The sequence below is a fragment of the Micromesistius poutassou genome, assembly GCF_964030765.1.
Source record: "Micromesistius poutassou genome assembly, chromosome: 10".
Classification (NCBI taxonomy): domain Eukaryota; kingdom Metazoa; phylum Chordata; class Actinopteri; order Gadiformes; family Gadidae; genus Micromesistius; species Micromesistius poutassou.
This window is the reverse complement of record NC_140280.1, coordinates 17,001,008-17,017,231: the sequence shown is the minus strand read 5'-3', so window position 1 is coordinate 17,017,231 and position 16,224 is coordinate 17,001,008. Positions and strand designations below refer to the sequence as shown.

General features: G+C 46.5%; 1 protein-coding gene across 1 annotated transcript in view; it reads right to left on the bottom strand.

Annotated features, from left to right (window-relative positions):
* Positions 1-1,163: 1,163 nt before the first annotated feature.
* tmem132e (transmembrane protein 132E) overlaps positions 1,164-16,224 on the bottom strand; it is an 88,936-nt gene continuing 73,875 nt past the window's right edge. The window contains exons 8-9 of the mRNA XM_084474803.1: positions 7,388-7,582; positions 1,164-2,324 (exon numbers count right to left, since the gene is read on the bottom strand). Coding sequence (XP_084330929.1) covers positions 1,167-2,324; positions 7,388-7,582 — 1,353 coding nt within the window. The 3' untranslated portion in view covers positions 1,164-1,166. The remainder of the gene's footprint in view (positions 2,325-7,387; positions 7,583-16,224) is intronic.

Here is a 16,224-nt window from a genome sequence, read left to right as displayed (position 1 = left end):
CCTCAGTAATGCGTAAGAAGGATTACATACTTAGAATCCCGACATTTACAAATTTGGAAATAACGAAAAGATAAAGCGTAGATTCTTGATTGTGCCGCCCGATCTCCTTACATGCAGAGAATGTCGGAGACGTTCACGGCGTACAAACTTTTCCTCGTTACCCATACGATGTAGCGTCAGCAGTAGTATGTTACAAAGTCACTACTACACCGTTTAGAATAATAATAACAATAATAATAGTGAGTAGGAATGACCCGGAATGACGGGGAGCGTACCTCCACATAAGGAGCGTGAACTGTGACCTGTTGTATAAGGCATCAGCTTGGGTGAGGATGTGAATGACTGAAGGGCACAGCACTTGACTACTTGTGGAATGTTGACAACTTAAAGGGGAGGGGGGGAACCAACTCCAATACAAATCACAGAATTTGTTCCAGCCAGAACATTGATGGAGAAAATAGGTTTTGCCGTGACAGGAAATATCTTTCCTCATTTCGGCAAGAATGAAAAAAATATACGACAGTAATAGTAATGTATCTTTCTGAGTCCTTTACAGGTACGTATTCATCAAAGGCCTCTTCGTCTTTTGGTCTAAGAGTTCTGATACAGTGGATTAAGAAAAAGAGCTTGAACTGTAAGCCGAGCACTCTTGAACTCTCCCGTGTGTATCAAGCTCCCCATCCTCCTTCAAAGTAAGAGAGTTCAGCCGCTCTTGTCAAATCGGCGCTGAATCCAGTGCTACCCATCTCAATATTGCATTTCAATGGGTAGCCTTGAAACACAATGTGTCATATTCTTGCTACATGAAATTAATAATTTCCTGAAAAGCCATATTTTATTTTTGACGTACATCCTCTGGAGTGGTCTTTGGCTTTCCTTGAACTAACTTGTGTTTTTTCCACCTTGAAAAGAAGTGAGCGTGTATGGGACACCAGCACTGTGCAACAACAAAACCCGGCAGAAAAAAAAACAGAACCGAATAAAAGAAAAAAGAAAACGTGGGCCGTATCGCTTGTGAAACCCTATCAAGTCCTTACCAAGACAAGTACTTCCTCCCCCCCCCCCCCCCCACCCCATACCCACCCCCCCTGGAAAAGCCTCCCCTCCGGCCCTTCCCCCCCGTTTGCCCCGGGGCTGCCCTGCCCCGCCGCCCTGCCCCGCCGACCTCACGCGATCTCCTTTATTCTGCGCATGTAGTCGTGCAGCTCGGCCGGGTCCTGGAAGCCCATGTCCTGGCACACCCACTGGATGTCCTCCTCGTCCGCGATGGGGATGGAGTTGTAGGGCAGCTCCTCGGTCGGCAGCGTGCTGAACGTGGTGAACTTGACCCGCTTCCTCTTGGACGTGGGCGACCCCCCCTCCTCGCCCGCCTCCGCCTTGGACGACCCCCCGGAGCTGCCGTCGCCCCGGCCGTGCACCTGGCTCTGCACGCTGGTCTGCGAGCTGCCGCTGCTGTGGTGGTCGCCGTGGCAACAGGTGGGCACCCCGCCCCCCTCCAGGGGGTTGCCGGGGCTCTCGGCCAGCTGGGGCGACAGCTCGCCGCCCTGGGTGCGCAGCGGCTGCCCGTTGCCCAGGAACACCCAGTGGTGGGAGTGGTCCACGTTGGCCTGGCCCTCCGGCGGGATCCGCTTGTGGCGGTACTTGAGCACGAACACGATGCAGTTGATGAGGAACACCAGGATGGCCAGGCAGAACACCCCCAGCAGGGCGTACATGCCGATCTCCAGGTCCGTCATGTTGCGTGGCGGGTGGAGGAAGCCGTCGTCGTCCTCCTCGTCCTCTTCCTCCTCCTCCTCCTCCTCCTCCTCCTCCTCCACCACCCCCCCCGCCCCGGGCGCCCCGCCCTCCGTCGGCCGCTCCCGGTGGCCCACGAGGGTGGGGAAGTTGGTGTAGTCGATGGGCACGCTGGCCGGCTGCTCGTTGGACGCGTCGTAGCCCCTGCCGCCCACGTGGGTCTCCACGACGACGGGGGGCCGGCGGGTGACGGAGGGCGCCGTGCCCTCGGCGGCGGCGGCCTCGTCGTCCTCCTCCGAGTCCTCCTCGGGGCCGAAGCGCACCTTGACGGAGACGCCGGCGGAGGAGATGACGCTCTTGCGCTTGGTCTTCTGGCAGGCCTCGCAGATGGTCATCTCCACCCGCAGGGCCTCGCCGGCGCCCTCCCCCTCCGCCACCACCACCGGCCAGCGTGGCGGCGGCTCCTGCAGCACCGACACCAGCCGGTCGTCCAGCGTGGAGGCGTTCAGGTTGTAGTCCTTGGGGTCAAAGTAGGTGAGGGGCGCGGCCGTGCCGTCGCTGAAGTACATCCAGATGGACAGAGTGGCCTCCTGCGGAGGAGGGGAAACACACACACACACACAAAAAAAAGCACAAACATCACCGGGTTGGATAGGAGCCAGGAGCAGTGGTTTTGATGTTTTCTATTGCAAACGCTCAATGCAATCTTTTTTCTTTCCTTTTGGGCTAAATAAATAAAGGAACACGGCACAGCAGGGGCCCCCTGTCTGACAGATGATGAATGGGATTCTCGTTGTGTTCCTCATGCTTTTCTTCTCGTTTTTATTTTTCTTCCTTTTTTTTTTTGTTCAAACAAATTGGCTTCCTCTCTCATCAAGGGGCCCTGCGTGGGATTTGAATATCTCTAGTCCAATTGGAGCCTTTGAAGCCGTGGCCTTGCTCTAATCCCTAAATCTTAAATCTACGAAACGTCTCTCAACATCTAAAGTCCTCTAAAACACTCAGACTAAACACGCATACATTGAGCCTCCCACACATCCTCCCCCTGGTCACAAACCCACCAACACCAACCCAAATAAACACTTAGACTCACCACTGGAAAGGCCTGCTCTGATAAGTGCACGCATTAAAGCAGTGGAAGAAGAAGGAACGGGGGGGGGGGGGAAATGACCACAACAAACACCTGCAAGTCCACCAGACACACAGCCTCCCACTAACACAGTGCTGTACGGGGGAAGCCAGACGCACCACTCCCTACCGAGACCACCATACTCATCAACGTATTTCAAACCCAACCAACTATAAAAAAACAAACACACGGCTCATACACATACTTAACCCGTCTCCCTCCTCTGTCCTTTCTTCAAATCACTCAAGGCTAGCCTGTCTCAAATAGTGGAAAACAGCCTTTCTTCTTCTTTTGTGTGTGGTAGTAGTGTTGCCATTTGTGTCCAAATGTCCAAGCCCACAGGCCAGTAATTACAGGCCTGATTCATGACAGGGCACCAGAGCACGAGGACAGACTCATGACTACGACCTCATACCTGTCGACGGGCAGACCGGGAACAGACCCATGATTAGAGTAATCAGCAACCGATGTGAGCGTACCCCTGCTAAGACACAGGCACAGAGAGGGTAAAACAGCACTAATGCTGCATTCAATTATGTGTCGGAACTGGGCATTTCAGACTTTGACATTCGGAAAAAACTAAACCCCCTCAACTCGGGTGTTCCTAGTCAGAAAGCTGGGCTACCCCCCAGTTCCCGATCCGACGCCATATCCACACGCCTGGCTTCTAATAACTTTTTCAACGCGTCAAAGTGTTTTTCTGCATGATATGCTTTGGTCTCATCAGTCTACAGATACACAAGTTATTTGAACCTATGACACTGAACTATAAATTGATTGTATAGCTATAAGCTGTATTAAAAAGTGAACCACATCGTAATGTAAACAGTCACCACCACATCGACAATGTCCTTGAACCGAGTCGTTGCACTTCGAACGTTTCCAAACTTGATGGTAGCCGACTCCGACTACAAACGAACGCCGGCACAAAGCCAAGGCCCTTCCTAACGATGTGCAGCACACAGAGCATGGCATGATGACCCCATGTCTGCATCATCAAGGCATCCAGTGGCACATGCCTCCATATCTGTAGTCTTTTCTTCTGCCCCTCAAAAGGAACTTTCTCTCTGAAGTCGCTTTCTTTTGGGAATGCTCATCCTAATGCTGTCTCCGAGGGCCCACCCCCCCCTACCCCCTGAAAGGCCAACACCCCCCACACCCCCCCCCCCCCCCCCCCCCTCCCCACACCCGGCAAGTAACAACAAAAAGACCGGAGAGAAAGACAGTGATACAGCAAAAAAGCCTTTCCTCACATCCGCTAGGCTGTGAGGCTCTGGCTGATGCCAGAGGAGGGAAAGGCTCCATCGTCAGGATGAAGGAGGCCTTTGATTCCATCCACATTAAATAAAACATCAACGATGGCATCCTCCGGCATTATAGCCTATAGCTTATACAAAGCGGACGCTACAATTATTTTTTTAAGAAACCGATCAAGGGATGGAGAGCGTTTTATGTTGGGGACGGTATATGAGACAACTACTTATCATGGGGAACTTCGGGGGGTGCAACTTGTTCCATAGTTTGAGGCTCAAACGTCCTCTGTGTGTGTAAATGGTAAATGGTCCTCATTTATATAGCGCTTTTATCCAAAGCGCTTTACCGTGTTCAGTGTACAGTGTTGGACTGACATTCACCCATTCATGCACACATTCACACACCGACGGCAGAGTCAACCACGCAGGGCCCCAGCCAGCTCATTAGCAGTAATTAGGGTGAGGCGTCTTGCTCAGGGACACCATGACACTCTAGCTAGGAGGAGCCGGGGATCGAACCAGCTAACCCGCTCTACCTCCTGAGCTAATGCCATGTGTGTGTGTGTGTGCGTGTGTGCGTATGTGTGTGTGCTGCACCTGCGTTCACTAATAAACGACGAGCTCTGGTGTCCAGAAGGATGAGTCATGTGTCTAGTGATGCAGTCTGGAAGCAGATGTTGTGTTGTTGTGTGTCCTCCATCATGCATTACATACTGTACTGTACTAAATCCTCTCTATAACTCAGTGCTCATACAGGTTCTACATAAGTGTAGAACCTGTATGAGCACTGAGCCGCCGGTAGATATCTTCTATCCACCCAGTGTCTCAGTCCATCCCAGATAACATACAGGGAGACACCAAGACCTCATCACCTTAAGTCTAATCTGGGATCCGGAGCCTGGGCAAGAACCAAAGACTGTGAGGGGTGGAGCTACGCCTTGTTTCCCTGTGTCCTTACGGGGATATTAACAAAGATAACTCATTTGCGCAAATTGATGAAGCTTTAAGAAAGGGAATTTCACTATTGTATTATTATTGTATGGAACTGTATTACTACAGTGTGGCCAGTCTACAGGGCGTTGATTTGAAATCTTTGCATACATTTTTTTACAGTTCACTTCCTGCCATGTTTGTGTTTGCCAATTACATGCTTTCTGATCCCTGCCTCCAGCAACATGATTGGTCGCATGAATAAATGAATAAAAGGAAGTGAAACCGACAATTTGACTGATTAATTAATAGCTGTGAATATTACGACAGCATGGAGACGCAAATGAAAATTGTCACCCAAAAATCATGTTGAAGGTGACTTTTTGACGTTACATTTACCATCATCTTACAACATAATTCCTGAGCAACTCCATTAAACCAGCGAGACATCGTTCTAGTATGTAACTTAGAATAATAGGCTGGCACCTGCAAATCAGCTTTAGTGGACTTTGGGAAGATTTGTGTTTGGAAATGTGTTAATGCAAAGCGACTTTAATTGTCAACAGCAACAATATATTACACCCGTACTATAAAGTTTCTATCCATTCCCAGAGTAGCATTTATAAGGGGGACAGGGGGTTTATATATATTTATTTCATGGGCAACAGAATCAAATGGCTTGACATAGCTATGGCCTCCTCAGAGAGCTGGGCCGGCATGAGGAGTGGTTGCCTTTTATGGATTGGCCTCGGAGAGCACTTAGGACAATACATTACAATAATTAAATTTCAAGGTGGCCAAGAAGCAGAAAGCAAGAAAAATGTGAATTTAATACAGGGCCACGTCCCTCCCCCTCTCTCTCCCCCTCCCCCTCTCCCTCTCCCACTCCCCCTCTCCCTCTCCCTCTCCCCCCACTGGAGCTTGGTGCGGTTGTTATTGCCTGGGTTGGCATCTGTCAGGCTAATGGAAATAAGTTAGAAAGTAAACGAGCAGAACCCCCGTCTCCCGCAGTACAGCAAACAAGCACTCACACACACACACACACACACAGGCAGGAACACACACACACACACACACACACACACACACACACACACACACACACACACACACACACACACACACACACACACACACAAACACAAACACAATAACACAAGCACAATCACACATACAAGCAGACAGGGGACAAAGCAAGTCCATCATAAACACACGCTGATATATGCACACACACAATTACTCACATACACACACACACACACACACATGACATATACAAAATCACACACAAACACACACACACCTATGTGCCCACGGCAGACGGATCTTTGGGTGAACCGTTGCCAATTAGTTCTTTGTGAGAACTGTAAAAAGCCAGATTCCCTGGAGTAGGACTGGGAGAGACAGAGAGAGGGGGTGCGCAGGAGAGAGAGAGAGAGAGAGAGAGAGAGAGAGAGAGAGAGAGAGAGAGAGGGAGTGAGCGGGAGAGAGAGAGAGAGAGAGAGAGGGAGTGAGCGGGAGAGAGAAAAGAGGGAGTGTGCAGGAGAGAGAGAGAGAGAGAGAGAGAGAGAGAGAGAGAGAAGAGGGAGTGTGCAGGAGAGAGAGAGAGAGAGAGAGAGAGAGAGAGAGAGAGAGAGAGAGAGAGAGAGAGAGAGAGAGAGAGAGAGAGAAGAGGGAGTGAGCAGGAGAGAGGTAGAGAGAGAGAGAGAGAGAAAGGGAGTGAGCAGGAGAGAGGGAGAACGACAGAAAAGAGAGAGAGAGAGAGAGAGAGAGATTTCTGCTGCCCAAGACACCTCTCAAATCCCCACTATAGCACACAACAGCGCGTCTGGGACTTGTAGTTGATACAGAGTACAAGTCTTTTTAGTTTGGGGATTTGAAAGTTTCAGCTATGATAATCATCAAATAACCACGCTACTAACTGGTGCAGCGTCCTGCCTGCCACTTAGAAAAAACGGCAACTAGACATTACTCAAAGAAACAACCAGCTGTCCTTTCAGACCGATAAACAAACTAATCCTGCCCACTTTGTCTGTATTATCACTGCTGAGAGAGAGTCTGACATTTAAGGCTGCCTTCAACTGTCATTTTATACTGCGGTTCACGCCACTAGAGCGCAATAATAATAAAATGAAAGCAAATAAAAGAATTATAAGTGGGAATTATAATATTATAACACACATTCATAATACGTACATATGTAATACGTACTTAAAACCTGACATTTTATCGGCGCCAGTGGAGGGGTTGGTCGTGGGTGGGGTGGGGTGGGGGGGGGGGGACATGCGTAAAACAAACAAAAAAAAAGAAAGAACACAACCACACAATAATAATACCGTACCTGCTTGGGCGCGGTGAGGGTCTGGAGGCCCGTTGCCTTGGCGACCATGGTGTGGCTGTTCCCGGGGCTGGGCTGCAGCGTCAGGCTGAGGCCCGCCACGGCGTGCACGCGCAGCTCCGTGATGGACACCTTGTCGTCGGTGACGGAGAACGCCGCCTCCCCCAGGACGGCGTCCACGGCCAGCGGGGACTCCACCTGGAGAGACGGAGGAGGAGGAGGAGGATGAGCCCGGAGAGGATGCTCCGCTCTGCTGCTTCTTTACATTCCTGTCATGAGGCAAAGTGTCAAAGTGACATTGTTTTGAGCGGGGCGGAGGAGGACAGATTTATCGTCCTTATCAAAAAACAATTTTATGGGGAGGGGGGAGGGAAGGGGAGGGGGGAGGGGGTGACAGAGAGGGTGCGGCCCCCCTCCCCTGTGCGCCCCCCATCCACCGTTATTAGCCGGCGTGCCTGGTGAGTCGCAGGTTTAATGGGGCCTGGATGCGTCACGGCCGGGTAAACACAGGTGCAGCTCATATAATAGGACGCCGTCTCCGCTCCATTTGTTTATGTCAAATAGTGTCGACAAAAAGAGACGGAGAGTGGTTAGCGTTTGGCGCTCCAACGCTGGCGGGCTCCGGCAGGGAGGGGAGAGGCAACGGAGCGACGCGTTGACGCGCGGTTTCCACACCCTCCTTGTTTACCCCCCCCCCCAACACAAAGGGGCGTCGTTGTTAGTGAGGCGCACTGTGGTTTCTAGAAGTCGTTCTATATTTAAACGTGGTCATCTTCCCACATGACGTGATCCACAAAGACGCATGGAAACAACACTTGATGTGGCCGAGTGTGAGCTGACACTTTATGTTGTTTCGGTAAACAGTGATTTGTTCCATTGAAGAAAACGAGGGAGTTCTAATAGTACCAAGCAGCAAGGCCAACATCGTTATCTGCATTAACAAAGCCACGTTAAAAAAGTCACACTAAAGTCTGGGCATAGTGCATAATCATCTTCACTAGAGAGGATGCCGCGTCGATGCTTCTCTGGTGAGCTTAGATTAAACACGCAGCATGAAACAGAACGGCAACAACAAGCAATCAACAATGATCAGGATGAATCAAGGCGGCCGGCTGGTCGTACACAACGCCACGCTCGGTATTACCATCTGTCTCTTCTGCCTCGCAGCCGCCGGAGCTGCAGATAAGAGACAAGGCGCCGGGGAACCAGACACGAGGCGCAGTGAAACGACACTCATCTCAAGTCAGACCTTCCTCTGTGCTACAGCTGCATCTTTACACTGGTCCGCCACCCTCTTATGAATCAGGCACTCTGAGAATGCGTTACAGTGTCGACAAAAAGAGACGGAGAGTTGTTGACGCGTTATTTTCTCTGCACAGCTCGTAAAAACCGAAGGTCAGGAGGAACGTGGTGCAGAGTGAAGAAGTTGTTGAGTGAAGCACCACCACTTGTTGTTTTGAATCTGGAGAGAGAGAGAGTGTCTTCCTTTCATTTTGCATATTTCCTCCCCACAGACTTTTTAAATAAAAGAGGCGATGACAGTCGCTTTCAGATCTTCATCAAAACAAGAAAAAACAACAAAGTGAAAAAACGATAACGCAAAATATTTCTTAAATTGTTTTTTCTTTCCAATTCCACCGGCTGGATGTTTTAAGTATTGTATTGCGTCGTGACATTCAGATACTAAAGAAAGACACTTTTTTTTACTTCAAGGTAAAAAAAAATATGCAATGTTGAGAAAAAAAGGAATGGCGGAGATATATGTGAACCGAAAAGACCTTTATTTATCTGCGACCTTCTTTACACAAGCGCTCTTCTCTTGCTTGGCTGTCATTATATAAAGCTCTCTGTCATGGCGAGATGCATGAAGGTATGCTGTATACTGACACGCTTAACAGGATTATTCTGCGGAAAGATCACACAATAGATAAATGAAGATCGATATTCGCAGCATTGTAAGACATTGGGCACACAGTGGAGTTGATGTAACAGACCACGTCTTGAGGAAGCTGTATGTGCCGCGTGTCCTGATCTGACACATTACCTTACACACCTGCACACTGCCGCTGAGCACAGCTGTCACCTGTCAGTGGGAGCAGTGTGATGACTGACATTCTGGCATTGGACATGAAATGTGACAAGGCCTTTACATGACAGGTAGGGGTGTTTGGGTTTCTCTGCCGCAGTGATGTGCGGTGAGGATAAAAAAAAATAAAAAGATAACTTCAAGCGCATATAAGGGTTAGCGTTGACATCACAGTCATCCCTGAGAGAGAGCGAGAGAGAGAGAGAGCAAGAGAGAGGGGGGGCGGAGCCTGCGAGCAAACCATATCAATTGCTAAACGTCAAACCGTTCAGGACGATTGTAATATTCCTCTCGTCGCAGGACTCCGGATTATCTCGCTCAGCTGAGATCAAGGCGTCGCCGCGTTGTTTATTCAGCGGCGAGTCATGCGCCGTGGAATCAAAGCATTAGCTAACTGCTCCTCCTGAAAGCAGCCCTAAGATTCCCCTCGCCCGTCTCCACTCTGACAAATCTCGCTCAGCCGCCACACAGCATTTCAATTTCAATCAACGCCTCCATTACTTTGTATGCGCAGCATGCGTGCGTGCGCACACACACACACACACACACACACACACACACACACACACACACACACACACACACACACACACACGTACGTACGTATCAATTCTTAGTGGCCCAGAGTGCACCAGCCTGCCAATCTCCTTTTATTACAGGCTCTCTTCCCCATCACACTCCCGTTGTTTTCCACGGGAGGCGTCTGCGGCGGCACAATGGAATTGGTACTCTATTTTCATTATTCCCTGTGTGCGCGTATGTATGTGTGCTTAGCGCGAGCGTGTGTGTGTGTGTGTGTGTGTGTGTGTGTGTGTGTGTGTGTGTGTGTGTGTGTGTGTGTGTGTAGGGTGTCATTACCTGAATATCCTTGCCCACATCAATGACGCGAAAGGGGGGAGCGTGTGTGTGTGTGTCTGTGTGTGTGTGTGTGTGCGGAGGGGGTTGGTACGGGTGGGGAGTAGAGTGCACTTCTATAATAACTGTTGTATTTATTATGGTTATTGTGTTATTTGTTATATATAATGTAATTTGGGGATGTGTGGGTGTGTGTGTGTGTGTGTGAGAGAGAACCCTCCCAACATCACTCCCTCGGTGCTGCGCATTTGGGGGCTGGAGATTCTTCTTATGGGATCCCAATGATGTGGCCCGTTTCACCTCGCCTCGTCGTCATAACACCAAAGAGGCATTACCAAAGCAGATGTAAAAGAAGCTCATGTTGCTATAAAACGGATGCAGAGACGTGGCTTGGTGCAGTATGTATTGTATTCATAGCGTCACGTATGGTCCTCCGTATTAGTAGTGCAAGCTTATTTATTTCTGTTTGCAATCAGTGGCTCTGCTGTCATGTGCATTTTGCATTGACTTCATCCATACTGGCTCCATAAAGGAGAGTTATAGCGTGTACGACTGCTTGAATTAGCATATGCAGCAGCGCACACACACACACACACACACACACACACCACACACACACACACACACGCACACACACGCACACACACACAGGGGGTGATTGAGTATTATAGCAGCTTGCCAGGCCAGGCGCCACGAGGGGTCTTAAGGGGTCTTGGGCCCCACAGTTTAGGTCGTGAATCCCCTTATCGCTGCAAATGCCCCAATATTGCAATACTTACGGTAAAAGACACATCGGTCATCAAGACCTACGGTAAATGATGATGCCCGTTCTCAAGTTCTCAGCGCTTCACTGTTGAGTTGGTGGAGGCAGTGGCAGTATCGCTAACGACGAGAAGTCCTAGTGGAGCAGGGACGGGTACTGAAAGCCGCTTCCACTACGGCACAGTTTCCTTTACGACCGCTAGCTAATGGACCAGCAATGCAGATTTCAGTGCCTCGTTTCGTTGACATGCCCGAGCTGCCGATTGAAATATCCATCCTCCGCTGCGCCAAAACTGACCCACGTTACTGTGAGTTAACGAGTTACAGGGTGACAGGATGCATAGGAGAAAACTGATGCATATTCAGTTTACTGTTGTGTAATGCTTCAGGACTGTTAACTGCAGTAATAATGCAAATGCCAGGGTTCAGGGAAGAAAACAATGTTGCACTGTTGTTTTAATATGCATTTTGGTATTAGTATTTCAGTACAATTGGCAAATGTTTTGCTGTGTATTACACAGCGGTTTAAAGTATAGTACAGAGAGTGAGAAAGCTGTATACATTGTAAGACCTGTTAATTCAAGTGATTATGTAGATAATCACAACACCACAGCTGTTTCTAAGTGCCTCCCCCTACTTATTTGGATATTAAATCATTGAAAGAGTTAAATAATAGTGCTATGTTCTTATGTGACCGGTCTGATTAATAAATGCATTCTTTGATTTAGAAACAGTAGCATATTGATGCTGTTATTTAGCCTCTTTCTATTGCAAGGTTCAATCATGGATTAAATCTTATAAAAAAACAATGACCCCTCCCAAAATTGGTAGTAGTTAAAGTAGTAGTTATGTACCTGCATGATGATCCACAAAGGCACTTAAGTCTGCGCGGAAATCCAGAGTCTGTCCGCAGGGTAAAAATAATAATAAAAATTTTAATTTCTGTTGAACTATGGGGTTTGTCTTGTACCCATACCGTTATGGACAGGAGAAGAGCTCACCTTGAATAAAGATGAAGCAGAACAAGGCTGTGAATATGGGTGGCGAATTTGAGCACAATTGTTATTTTCTCTAGGTTCCCCCACTCGTAAATCAAAGGGGCACTTTAATCCGCCATAGGATTTTTTTTTTTCTTTTGTTTTGTGTTTTCATTTCATTTCTTCCCGAGTCGTTATCTACACAAGGGGCAGAGTGGGCTCAAGCTCCAGCACAACTTCTTCTTTATTTCTAAATAGGCATATTCTTCTTACATGGTATAGTTCCTCTGGTAACATTAATCACCATACATGACTTACTGACAACATGGGGGTCTACAGAGAGAAACACCACAGACAGGTCTTCTCTGCTTGGTTATATAGAGAGAACAACATGGGGGTCTACAGAGTAATACACCACAGACAGGTCTTATCTGCTCGGTTATATTGAGTGACAGGTGTCACCTTCAATTGTCAAACATGTCAATCCAGTAAGGTAGCTAAACAGACCTATACACATAGAACAGAAGACACCATTGCCATACTGTGCTTAAAGATGAAACCTGTCTGTAGAGAAGATGTCATGGCAGAGTAAACTTTTGCAACATTTGCTATTGAGGTATAGAAAATGTCAACCATGAGCCAACCATGTATGTCAGTACACAAGTACAGATGACATCAGCAAAGTGGATCAAACATTGATCGCAATTGTATTTTTGTGGAATTCTTCACTATTCGGGTTGGTGCAAAATATTGGTTAAATTAAATCCCCTATTATTACCCCATTTAATGAACCAATAATGCAGATGATTAAAAAATAAAGAAGAAACAAAAAAATAACAAATCATCAGCTCCATAACTGTTTGCCCTTAAATGATGTCCTGACATTATTATAGACATTTATATATTCAACTTAATCTAATGTTTTGCACATGGCCCAGTGAGCATGTTTGTGTAAGAGTATGTTTGTATCCATCGACAGGCACCATGGTGTTGGACACAGTAGTGTGGCTGATTAGAGAATTGTTTGGTGAGACAAATCTACAGACATACCACACACATCAGAAAGAGAAAAAGACAACTACAAAGCTAGGTTGTTATGGTGTTTCTTGTTTGAACAGTCTGATTAATGATTCATGACAGCTTGATGAGAGTCCCCTACCAACATCTCTTGTATGGAGTTTTGCATGATCAAAGCTGCCTTGAATTCTGTTTTAGTTCGGCTTTTAACTACCATATAACTATTGTTACGCATATTTATGACTGAGATGAGAAAACCCCCACTCTTACAAGTTTTTAGAAGTCGAAACAATACCCAAAAATATAACAAACAATTCTATAATATGTTTACATATACTATAGTAGAACAAAAATGGTTCAACACGGATAGACATTTGAACTGCCTCTAGTGTCTCCCGAATATTGAAGAAGAAGATATCCAGGAGTCAGACAATGCTCTAGCCAAACTTCTGGGGAGGGCCTGAGCCGGAAAACAGGAAGTGCCAGGGGCATAGTCACGGTGTTTCTGAGGTTGTAACCGATATATTCTTATGAAGAAGAATGCAATCGTGAGTCAATTTTAAATGTATTTTTACTGTGGCCAATACAAGTCTACTACACAGGCCGGATATTTTAAACCTTTACAGAAACATTGCTTTAGGAAGTTGTCTGGACAGGACGCTTTAGACTTAGACTTAGACTTTAGCCTTCCCACCGGCTACAAGAAACTCTTGGAGTAAAAGGGCTGGCTGAGTTTGTGTTGGCTGTTGGTCAAGGAGGGATACCAACAATCAGATGAGGATGCTATCGCTGTAGTTATCAGCCCTCTTCTGGATCAGGGATTAATGGACAGCCATATCATGTTGGTTGTGGTTCCACCCGTCAGGTTGATTTCAGGAGTGATCAAATCCATGTAACTCCAGATCCCAGCCCCTGACAACATGATCGGTTGAGATACATTTGAATCATGTTCAACACCCGTTCTCCCAGATTTCAGCCTGTTTCCATTCGACTTTGGATGTTCTTCTTAAGTCTAATGGCAGACGACCGACCGTCCCCAGAGCCAAGAAGATATGCACTTATGGTTATATAATGCACTTTAGATAAACGCAGCCTACTGATGGCATAGCTTAAATTGTGCAGATTCAATAGGAAAAAAATGTTTAATTCTCCTGTTATACTAACTTTATACAATGATAAATTCACCCATTTGTCACACAAAATACATGGATGTAAATTAATGTGTTCTTTGATTTAATTATTCATTGAATCAAATAATGAATGAATCTAGGCAGAATTAAGAGCACAAAAGAAAGAGGGAAGAAAGGAAGCTAGGACTAACTGATCATCCAGCCCTGTGACCACATTAAACAGCCCACCTCTAAACTTTTTCATATTCATGAGCCAGCCCTGGGTGCAATAAGTAATTTAGCTCTCCCTAGAAACCTCTTGAAGAGTCTGGTGGACTCCCCATTTCAATGGTGATCTAAGCACGCCATGGCTCCTTTTCCTGTTGAATATTCTCATTGTCCACAGCATGGACCCAGTCGGGGAGAAGTCTTTCAACATCCGCTGAACCATCCACCTCCAGCTTCAATCGAGGAGTGAGGCTGATCAGAATGAGAGGATCAAGGGACTGCAGAGTGATCACATGTCCACAGTGGTGTACAGTTCTACAGAGCATCCACAAGTTCACACGTTTTTTTCTAACCCCATGGGATGTCCAGCTCCAGTCGAGCATAGAGCTGTGTATTCTGCGCAACCTATGCAGGGTTGATGCAACATAAATAATGTTCAATACAGGTTTCTATATTATTTACTATGATTGGTTCCTATTGGGTATAGAGGTAGGTTGATGCTGTATTGAAGCCAATTACATTTTTCTATTTTGTATCTCCATTAATTCTTGTACACTTGTCCTAACAACAAAATAGGAACTACTTTGTTTCCATTGGTGACTTTGTTTCAGAATCAACAAACGTGACATGTGGAGTCCCACAAGGTTCGATCTTAGGACCCTCTCTATTCAACATCTACATGCTCTCAATAGGGCAAATCATGCAAAATAACAATATTTACCATCATCATCAGCCCATAGATATGTTGTGCCAGTGCATTGAGCAAGTCAAAGACTGGATGTGCCGAATTTCCTTCAACTAAATGAGGACAAAACCAAGATAATTGTATTTGGTGCTAAAACCGAAAGGCTTATCACTAGCAAGCTTGATTACTGCAATGGTCTCCTTACAGGTCTCCCAAAAAAAACTCTAAGGCAACTACAGCTTGTTCAGAATGCTGCTGCGAGTTCTAACAAAGACCAACAAATTTGAACATATTACACCAATTCTTAAATCGTTACATTGGCTCCCTGTATGTCAGAGAATTCATTTTAAAATCATGTTGATAACCTATAAATCCCTACATGGTTTAGGGCCAAAATATTTAACGGATATGCTTCCACTACATAAGCCTTCTAGGTCACTAAGATCTTCTGAGACCAATCTGTTAATTATCCCCAGAGTCAACACAAAACATGGGGAAGCAGGATTTAGTTACTATGCAACAAATAGCTGGAATAAACTCCCTGAGGATTTAAGACTTGCCCCAACTCTGACAGCTTTTAAAACAAGACTGAAGACTTTTATGTTTGCTTTAGCTTTCTGCTAAATCTTAAATCTACAATGCTTCTATCTATTTTTTATTTTATTACTAACTGTGCCTTTATTTTCTCACTTTCTAAAATTCTTTATTTTTTAACTTTGCGTTTATTTTCTATCTATTTTACTTTTTTACTTATCTATTATTTTATTTTATTGTATGACAATGTCTATATGTGAAGCACTTTGAGTCTGCCTTGTGTATGAAAAGTGCTATATAAATAAAGTTGCCTTGTCTTGAAATAACTTCATGCTGTGGCATATGGAAGCTTCCTTACATAAAAAAAAAAACTGATGAAACCTTCATCTTTAACAAAATCAATATGGCAACTGGTGCCCGGTGGTGAAATGTGTCTACATCAGCCCCCAGAGTTGGAGAGATTCCCTGTGGATCAATGGGTTTGGTTCAAGTGATGGATTGGTCGTTCCGTTCGCCTGCCCGTTTAGTTGTTGACAGGCATATTCGCCGCAACAACTAATACATTACTCCTGACAGCCATGCAGAGT